The 10,670-nt window shown below is 38.5% G+C and overlaps 1 protein-coding gene across 1 annotated transcript in view; it reads left to right on the top strand.

Moving 5' to 3' along the window:
* ROBO1 (roundabout guidance receptor 1) overlaps positions 1 to 10,670 on the top strand; it is a 659,248-nt gene that overhangs the window by 622,303 nt on the left and 26,275 nt on the right. The window contains exons 22-24 of the mRNA XM_035902213.1: positions 2,700 to 2,854; positions 6,177 to 6,512; positions 8,948 to 9,055. Coding sequence (XP_035758106.1) covers positions 2,700 to 2,854; positions 6,177 to 6,512; positions 8,948 to 9,055 — 599 coding nt within the window. The remainder of the gene's footprint in view (positions 1 to 2,699; positions 2,855 to 6,176; positions 6,513 to 8,947; positions 9,056 to 10,670) is intronic.

Here is a 10,670-nt window from a genome sequence, read left to right as displayed (position 1 = left end):
TTCAGAAAGATACACAGTTAACATCCTTTGTGTTCTTTGTGCCACTGTGCTTTCTCGCTCTTCCCATAGCATAAGCTAGACAAAGCACACTCACATAGACTCAGAGGACAGAAAGGAACCCAGAAGTGTCTACATCGTATACAGACATTTTGGTACTGCTAGAGAAGCAGCATCATGTTTTACTGTCCTGGTTTTAAGGATCAGTCCCACAATCTGCCAGTGTAATTGATTCAAGGTGCTAACGTCTATGCTGCTTTTGTTCATTTGCATATATAGCATTTACAGAATGGATGATGTTGTACTGTATTTTGTAGAATATGAAATATACTTCTGCAATCTTAAAAAAAAGAAAGTCATTTCATATGAAACCTTTACTCTGATTTCCAAACTTAAGGTTTTCTCTTCCTTAAAGTATGTCTGCAATGTTTTTGAGAGGTTTAGCGTATTTGCCAAGTGCAGTTATGTGAGCATGTTAAAGCATTCTTCAGCATTCAAAATGTCACAGTGATATGTTTCAACATATCCCCACTTCTGCCATGCTGAAAAAAAAACCCATTTCTGTGGCAAACTATTTTCTAGACAGGATTCAAGTAATGGTAATTGTGGTGGATTGACTCCAGCCAGCAGCCAGGCATCCACACAGCCACTTGCTCAGTCCACCCCCCACCCCAGACCCAGTACAGTAATTTCAAGGATTCAGGGCATTTGCTGCAAAGCTTGAAGATCTTTGGAAATTATGATCTCCAATCATCACCAGGCTATGGAGCTGTAATACAAACATCTCTTGCCTACAGTTCCACCTAAATGGCTCCAATTAGTAGAGTTTTCGTCTACTTATATACTTCACACCACAGTTCTTACAAGTCAGCAGGTATAAAAGCAAAGTAAATTTTAGAAGCAAAGGACCTTTAACTCTCTACACAGAAATCCAGTACACGGGCCTTGAAAGTGCTGAAACGTTCTGGAAGGCTTTGTCTCCTCCAAATGCCTTGAGGTGTATTTGTAAGACCAGAGCGGTAGAGAAAAAAGCAGGGTATTTCAAATCAGCTGGCCTGCTCACAGGACTACATAGCTATACATTTATTTCAGATTTACAAAAAAATACTTGTTTAGTGCATGTGGCTTGGCTGGTTTGTTAGCCTGACAGTAAGTCAAGCCTCATCACCTCCTATGTTAAATTGTCAGATGAGATACGTAGTACAGAAATACATATACACCCATATATATAGATCTTTTAAATGTCATTCTATGACTATGACTTAAGCGTGCAGCACTGGCAGACTATATTCCCCACAACTAACTGCATGCAGTTTGTATTCTCAACTTGCAGTTTAAGAGGATTAGCATATTTTATTTTTGAAGAGCATCACATCTAATATTATGGAGACTAGTTTCTGCACTATTTCAAATGGAGAGTTGCCTGTTAAATCCTGTGATGAAAGAGACCATGTTGCTTTTTTCTTAATATGACAGCGGCTAAAAGTACCTATTTTAAAAAGCACCTTAGTTAGCAAAGGCAATTTGAAGTTGTTAGGGGATGCTACTTATGTGGGACTTCATAACATGCCATTGCATTGTTAGTGTGAAAACTGAAGAGACACAAAAGATTCCACAAAGCGTTCATCAGAGTGTCTTCCACACTCACTAGAAAAATCCAACTTGGAAACCAAGGAATGCTATTTCTTTCTGCTTATGGCAGGAATACACTTAATTCCAAACCCAGCCAATATGCAGCATTGATACCTGGCTATTTTTAAAGGTGTTGATTATCCCCAGTTACTTTAAACTTGCTTAGGAGCTGCTGCTGTTCCACCCACATAAAGATTAAGCAAGTGGCTTACTCATGAACGAAGATGTATCTCACGCTCAGTATACTTAGTGAGATCCAAATACTCCCAAGCGACAGAAGTTTCTGTAGTTTGCTGCTCCCTTTCGTCCACTACAAGGAATACACTTAAAACCAAACCCAGCCAATATGCAGCATTGATACCTGGCTATTTTTAAAGGTGTTGAGTATCCCCAGTTACTTTAAACTTGCTTAGGAGCTGCTGCTGTTCCACCCACATAAAGATTAAGCAAGTGGCTTACTCATGAACGAAGATGTATCTCACGCTCAGTATACTTAGTGAGATCCAAATACTCCCAAGCGACAGAAGTTTCTGTAGTTTGCTGCTCCCTTTCGTCCACTACAACAGAACTATCTGATGGTGAGGAGAACTTGGCTTCACAAATCATCAAATATTTGGGAGTATTCACATCCAAACTCAGCTTTTGCTTCCGCATACGCATCTCACTTGCATGTGTGACTTTTTTGTTTGACTGGCCAATGATGTCCCCTTTTTTACTTTGCTTTAATTAAGAAAGGGAGAAGGGTCAGAAAAATAAAAATGTAACCTTCTAAGAAAAAAACCAAGACAAAACAAAACAAAAGTGGCAGTTAGAGGTTGCACACAAATGTATGTGTGTCATACAGCAACTGATACTGTCCTTGGCTGTTCACTTCAGAGTGCCTTACCAAGGAACAGGTTATGTAGGAGACTAGGAACCGTTAAATAATTGAATCAAGCTGCATTTTCCAATGCTCAAGCCTTTAAATATGTGATATTATATTGTAATAGCTAACTTTTTGAGAAGAATATAAATGCAATGTGAAAATGCTTTTGTTTAATTTTTTAAATGACCAAGCTTTGTTTTTAAAGGCCAGGACTCCTAAACATCAGTGAACCAGCCACTCAGCCATGGCTAGCAGATACTTGGCCTAACACAGGGAACAATCACAATGACTGCTCCATCAACTGCTGCACCTCTGGCAACGGGAACAGTGATAGCAACCTTACGACATACAGTCGACCAGGTTAGATATGTTTCTACCTTGCTAATGAATCTTCTTACCGAGTATGTACTTCTAATACCTGAGAGAGTGTACAGGTTTGTTTGGGTTTTTTATTTCCAATGCATTTAGACAATATAGTTTCTCCTCTATGCCATGATTATGCTTTCAGTCCCTTTTTGGATCCCTTTTTTCAGTCCCCTTTGGATAGTTGTAGCAAGCTGTAGGCTGAAGGAGCCCCCGCAAAGTTCAGTGTTACTAAAAGTCACGCTGATATGTTTCAGCGTCTGAAAAAGAGCAGAAAAGGTCATTTTTAGGTTGTTCTGTACATCCTTGCTGCTTGGATGGAGAAGTACCACCAATATGACACTAGTGAGATTTTCCTTCTGGTTGGGTTGTGACAGGAAGCAAGAAACAAAACATTGCTACAGTACTTGCAAGACAGTCAATCTACTTTGCACATTCAAAACCTCCCTTGGAGTGCCATTCCTTACAAAATTGGATAGCCGCTTTTCTGTTTAGGGAGTGTGGATAAAAAAGTTAACTTCACACTCTAAAAGCAATTATGAAATGTTAGGTTAAGTGATAGTTCCTGGGAGCTTGGGCAGGACTCAGGGTTCTTGAAAAGAAACTGGTGAGTTCCATGGGAACACAATTGGGGAAATATGTCTGGAAGCACTAATTGTTGCACATTTTGCTTTAAACAGACCTTAGGTTCCTTTTGTTTTAACTTGGTTTGTGTTACTGGTGAAGAATGAAAATGAGTCTTTTCCATTACCAGCATCTCTAGCTGATTTTTGCTAGTAACATTTCAGAGAGAGAGTATGATTACCTATAGTGAAGTTGCATAAATGCAAAACAGCATTACCTCCTGTAATTAATGTGAAACCAGTCATAATGTGATGGTGGTGATTCATCTCCTGCAATATGCTGTCTGACAGTGATCAGTGCCAGGTGCTTCAGAGGAAGGTGAGAGATATTAACATTAGAGACTTGTATCTTACCCTGCCCAAGGATATAATGTCCACAAATACCTATGTAAAAAGATTTCTCATACAGAGATACTTCTTTGTGGCAAGTACCAACATACCAAGTTCCAGTAACTGAAACTTAACATTCAGAAAAGGAAGACAGTGCACATTTTTAAGGGTTGTAAACTATTACATCTTGTCATGAGATACCATGGATTCTTTCTCAGTTTAGCTTTTATATTAAGCTTGGTTGTGTTGCAAAGTGATTCCTTCCTTTCCAGTAGAGCTTATGAGCTTGAGGGTCAGACAAGATGCTCATAGTGGCCTCTTCTTCGTGGGAAATCTGGCAAACATTCTTAATTATGTCAGCTTGGGCTTGGCTTATGCGCTGAACCAGTAGAGTTGGATATACCCTCTATAGCTGTGAATATGCTAAGTAACTGTGCATTTTTCATTTCTTTTATTACTGACTTCCAAGTCTACAGAATGGGTTGTTCTAGAAGTAGATGCTATAAAAAAAATCTTAACAGAATGAATCATCTGTTATATAGGTAAACCAGTTGTGTTTAAATACTTTGTATGAGGAATTCTAATGTGTCTATGTAAAAAAATGTGCCTACTGTGCATACTGTATCGATTATATTGCCCTACACACAAATTGAATGTAGCTGAAAATGGAAGGAGGTAAAAATATACATTATAAGTGACTCTTTAAGGAAATTATAGGAAAGCATGAGGTATTAGGAATGAAGAATATGCTGGGTATATAATTGCCCAATATAATACGTTGGCTTGGAAAGGAGGAAGGACAAGCATGGTTTCAGTAGGTGAGAAAAAAAGCAGAAATGAAAACATTTAAAAAGTAGAAATCAAGAAGTTGAAGGCTGAGAAGCAATAAATAACAACTCATGTAAGAAAGAAAAATATATCAAACGGTAAAACCTTCAGAAAACACAAGCTGGGGGGCATGAAATGTGAATGATAAGCTGTATGTGGCATGTTCTGATACTGTTCCTTAACCAGTGAAAATGTGGATCAGTGGTTTCTTTCCTCAACTAGTATTTTACTTCTCTTTTTCAAGAAATATTTCTCAAAAATTATGTATGTATTAGGGAATATTTTTTAAATTGAACATCCTCTATATTTAGTAGTTATTTCATTTACTATAATGGTCAAATCCTGAATTCTGTACTTAGTTTTACTTGGCACCCTCTCCAGTAAATTAATTGTGGCCACAGGTAATGGACTTCAGGTTTTGAATCAAACTCATTAGCATAAATACCTCGTCTCTTAAAAGAGGAAAATTATATTCCTGGTGATTGTTATGTAATTATTGATGCATTAATCAGCTGGCAAATGAGAATCTTTGCTTAATGATCATTGAATGCTGCTTTCACTAAGCCTTCTAACTGCCGACCCACAGACTGTGTTACTCCAGTCAGTGTTCTTCCAGTGGACTGGATATGGAAAGGAAAAAAAGTGTGTGGAGCTGCTGTCACCCAGAGGCAAGAGAATGTGGAAAGGCGGGCGCACTGGCTCACAGAGTAGTGGCCAGCGCATCAGTGCCTGTCTAATTTACTCTATGCAATCAGTGGTGATCTCATGATGCAATAACTATTAGAAGAATGAATTCGTGCTGTCTATATGATATATATGTAGCATAAAGGACGATGGTATTAGTATGGTATTACTTATTTTGTAATATCCAAAGCAACTAAAAATTAGCAAAAATTCCAGATTCCTTTACTGTCTTTTTGTTTCAAACCAAAATATAAGATTGTACAAGGAAATAATGATTAAATAAAGACTTGCTACTGGGTACTGAGTGAGTTACCTTTCACATTGTTCTGTTTCTCTTTTATTCTGTTATGTGTAATTATTTTTCAGTCTGTTTTATAAAAATCTGTTGTACCTCTGTTTCTTATCACAAGTACAAGAAAGTCTAAATGCTGTTGAGATGAGCTGAGACGACTGTTGTGTTTAGTTATTCCCACTATTAAGTTTTGATTTTTCCTTTCAATGCCAATTATTTTAATCACATTTATTGATGGGATATCTATACTGCTTTGAGAGTAATGTCTAAAACTGTGAATGTTTATATGGCGACTGTAGAAAAAGCCCAGCAAGGTAAGTCATTGTAGATACAATTCAGAAGGTCTGAATTTACAGTGATTGAAAACAGGGAACACTACTTTTGAAGTAGTAGCTTATAAGGTAAACAATATGCTGCAAACTCTTTAGTTAATGACAGTATCTCTGCTTCATGGATGCAAGCCGTATAGTTATACACTAAAAAATTTTTAGAGGGGATTTCATTGAAAGCATAGTGTAAGCGAACAGAATGACCTTTTCTCTTTTCTTTCCTCTGTGGTTAGCCGATTGTATAGCAAATTACAACAATCAGCTGGACAACAAGCAAACAAACCTGATGTTGCCTGAGTCAACTGTATATGGTGACGTGGACCTCAGCAACAAAATCAATGAGATGAAAACCTTCAATAGTCCAAATCTAAAGGACGGAAGATTTGTCAGCCAGCCGGGGCAGCCCACTCCTTATGCCACCACTCAACTCATCCAGTCAAATATCAGCAATAATGTTAACAATGGCAGCGGGGATACGAATGAGAAACACTGGAAACCCTCTGTTCAGCAAAAGCAAGAGGTTGCACCCATACAGTACAACATTATGGAGCAAAACAAATTAAACAAAGGTGAAGAGCTTTTAGCTTGTTTCTCCTCTTTAGGCGTCAGAGGAGTTTTGACCTTCTGGTGCTGGGAGTCTAAGTCTTTCAGGTTCAGCAATTACAGGCTTCTGTGGTGCTTTTAGACTTCTCCCTCTTTAGATTTAGAAATCCACAGTTAGCAGTGTCAGAAAGTTAATTAGCACCACAATAACCTTCAGATATTGAATGTATTATAACAAATAACAAGCTGTATCTTTAGAAAAGAGTTAAATACATTTCCTATGGATTTGAGATTAATTTAAATTTAATAGTAGTTGAGGGATTGGTTAGGACAGAGGCCAGATATTTTATTCATAAGCCAGATGCATGGTAGTCGCATTATACTCTACCTTAAATTTTAAATAGGTCAACCCACTCTTCCCAGTCGTGGATGGAGACTAATTAAATCTACATGTTCATGTAAACGAATGAAATTTTGCATATCAAACTCTGTAAAATTGTATTGTGTTGTACACTGGGGACACTAATGGAGTGATCCAATTCATTTTAGACTTGTTCCTAGCAAGCCTTCGATTCACATATTGAGAGGCAATGCTACCGCACACAGTTTTGGAAACTAAATTCCTTTGTTACTCTGACTGAAGTCTGTGGATCCAGAAGCTAAAAATAAATTGATTTCAGTGTTAACGGGAAACATCAGAATGTACTTTTGTGGCCTTGAGGGCATGTTTCTTTAATATAATGTGTGGGAGTTGGAAGAAATAGGTATGTGATTTCTTGCTAGTCCTCCAGGCTACCATGCAACCTCTTTTAATAACCTGATTTGCAAAACACTATCCCTAGGAACTGGACCCATTCTAACTTGGAACTTTTTGCATGGATTGTTGTAACTCAAGTGATCGCATAGTGCTAAGTTATCCAGTAAATACGTTTCATTACAGGAATGTTGATTTCTCTACTGGACCCATCTACTCACAGAGGAGTTCAAAGGGCAATATAAAATGTGACACCTTCCCTTGACATAAACAAGTCAAAAGAAAATTCAGTTTTTGTGGCTCCTTACTAGAGGGTGAAAGCTGTATTTTTTTGCAATTATGTTTTCTTTCATGAACTGTGTATTACGTATCTGGTTTGGAATTAAAACATGTTTGGTCTTTATGCCCTGGAAGATACTGCATCTTTCAAACTGTGTATATTACAGCTGCATATTCTCTAGCATATTGTAGTGTGGAAAGGCCCCCTTAAAGCATTGTCTGCTGACAGTCATATATACATATTTCAGAGTGTTGATTTACTGTTTATCCTCTGTGTAAACATATGCGGTATGTAGGGCTTCAGCGTGGTCTCTGGAATGCAACTAGGCTGAGAAACTATTATAGAATACACTCTGGTGTGGAATTTATCATTTTGCTCTTTTTGCCATGCTTACATTATCACAAACATTTCTGCAGCAGATGGGGACTGGATTCTTAGTTTTGTTTATTTTTATTTTGTTTTGCTATTTTATGAGTCAATATTCTGATCTCGGTTTTCTCATTTCCTAAGTCAAAACCATCTTGCTGACGATTATACCTATAGCTTTTGTGATGGGAAATAACCATTTTGATGAGTTACATACTGTGCTTCATTGTCACTACTTTATGTCCAGTGGTTCTGTTTATGACGCAGTTTTATTTGCTGTACGAAGAGTAACTCAGCTCCTTTCTGTTCTCTGTAAATTATAATTTTGTTTTGGCATGAGAGTACTGTTTTGTCAGACGAGTATTTTACTTCTGATAAAGTTTTACAGATCTGGCTGCCAAATCTAGATTTAAAAGTAACATATGTCCATCAAGTGCTTTGGAACTGCTGAAGGAAGTTACGGCAATAGCCATTAGCAGAAAAAGGCCCTGCCTGTAGCTAGAACCTGCATGACCTTCTTGGAGCCAGCAGGCATTAAACAAAGTCCTCTTTTGTTGTAAACCAAATTCAGCGGAGCCACATTGTTGCTCCAGTAGATCATTCAGCCCTTGTAATGCAGGGCTGACTCCTACCTGGGTTTGTCACCTTTGAAAACCAAAAAGTAGCTACCACGGTCCATTGGGTGCCCTGCATGCATAAATTGAGCAGAGGCCATGGAAAATAAATCAAGGTGATGGTCTGTTTGTATGTAAATTGCTCACGCAGGTCGTATATATGCACATTGAGACTTAATCCTTGCAGAGACATTGGGACAACCCTGTGCATAGGATTTCGTTTTACTTCATTTCTGATGTGGAGCTACTAAGTTCACATAATTTTCCTTGAACTTACAATGAGAGCAAAGATAAAATAAAACATGATTATAGGATGATTTGCCTTTCAAAAAATTAATTTATTTCCTCCTCACTATTTTCAGGAGATTGTACTTGTGTTATAAAGCAGGTATATAAAAGTAGATGCATTTCTGAAGAGTAGCATTAACAATACTATTAAACTTGCAGATTACCGGGTAAATGACAACATTGCTCCAACTATTCCGTACAACCAGTCATACGACCAGAATACAGGTGGATCCTACAACAGCTCGGACAGAGGCAGTAGTACATCTGGTGAGTGTCTACAGTGTTTTCCAAACCTTAGGGGTTTTGGTGTTTGGACACTCTAGCCGTAGTTAGCACTAGTTACTGGACTTAGAGGAGGGATGACGGGGAGGGACCCAGTGACTGTAACCCTGCACAGGGATACTAAACAGCATAAAAACTGGCCCAATAGGTGCCTGTATTTCTGCTGCATCCTCATGATCGCTCAGTGCCATTTAAATGTCAATTAGGTAAATTGATTGTCCAAAATTGTGAAAGTCATGAAAACAAACAGGAGTCTCATCATTGTTAATGTTGGTAGGATTTCCTAATGTTAATGCCCTACTGCTTAATATTATGGCCTCCAGATGGGCAAGTCACAGAAACCCCTTTTCAGCTGTCACAAAAAAAGAGGATTTTCATTTACGTCTTATCTTCCTGGTACTTTACTGACTTCTTTTCCATCTGTTGGGCCTATTCGCCCAAGACAACCTTATTCATGAAGAGGCTCAAGTTATCAGAACATTTGAGTGATACCCAGAGAACCTGTGGATGCCCCATCCTTGGAAGTGTTTAAGTCCAGGTTGGATGGGGCTTTGAGCAATCTGGTCTGGCAGAAGGTATCCCTGCCCATGGCAGGCGGGGTGGAACTAGATGATCTTTAAGGTCCCTTCCAACCCAAACCATTCTATGATTCTATGATACCTAACAGAACTGCTTTGAGAAATTGTCCATTTTTAAAATTAAAGCCATGCATGTTACTGAGTAAAAAAGCATGCATGCATGCATACATAAATTTTTTATAGATTTCAGTGGATAAATGTCAAAACTATTCATGTACATCATTCAAATGTAGACAGTAGGTAATTAAAGTTAAATTGTGTTTCTCATCAGCATCTCCTATGCAAAATATCTAATATCTATCTGCAAAAAGTTCTTTGCAAAAATCTTGAAACAAGACAGCCTTCTGTGCTGGAGAATGCTGACCAGGACACTGAAATTGCACTCTATGCTTTGGAACCACAGAATATGGTTTAATTCAAAAGTTATTGCTTCTCATCATGGTATAATGTGTTCACTTTCAGTTTGACTTCTGGTAAAGGTGTGTGAAATGTTCAGACCTAAAGCAGAAACTATGCATAGGCTTGGTTTGGGGCTTTTCTATAAATCTGATACTTAGCCCATGTTTATTTATATCAAGCCAATTATAGGGTGAGTTATGGCCACAGTCACCAGCACCCTGAACTTTACATCTACTAATCAAGGCAAGGACTTTTCACCCTTTGTTCTGCTGTTGCCTTTGATAGTTCAGTTGCCTTAATCCTAACCTGTGCTCCATCTTGACTGATCGTGACTGAGGCACAGCAGAGGCATAAACATGTAGATGAGCCTGCTGTGCCTTGGGGTGACCTGAACTCTCAGTGGCTGGGGTGAGATAAGCACAGCTCCTGATTCTCCCAGCTGCTCAGGGGTGGTGTTTCTGGGAGCCAGCCTTTTGCCCGTTCCCAGGTCTACAACATCAGGATGTGGTGCTGAGCCTGTACTCAGTGATGTTAAGACCTGAAATTCAGCGTGAAACATCTCAGGGGTGTGAACCCATGCAAATTAAAAATGAGAAGGTGGTATTCTCCATGCTGACACCTAT

This window comes from Egretta garzetta, unplaced genomic scaffold (genome assembly GCF_000687185.1).
Source record: "Egretta garzetta isolate BGI_Z169 unplaced genomic scaffold, ASM68718v1 scaffold289, whole genome shotgun sequence".
Classification (NCBI taxonomy): domain Eukaryota; kingdom Metazoa; phylum Chordata; class Aves; order Pelecaniformes; family Ardeidae; genus Egretta; species Egretta garzetta.
The sequence above is the reverse complement of the archived record's forward strand: the minus strand, read 5'-3'. Positions and strand labels throughout refer to the sequence as shown.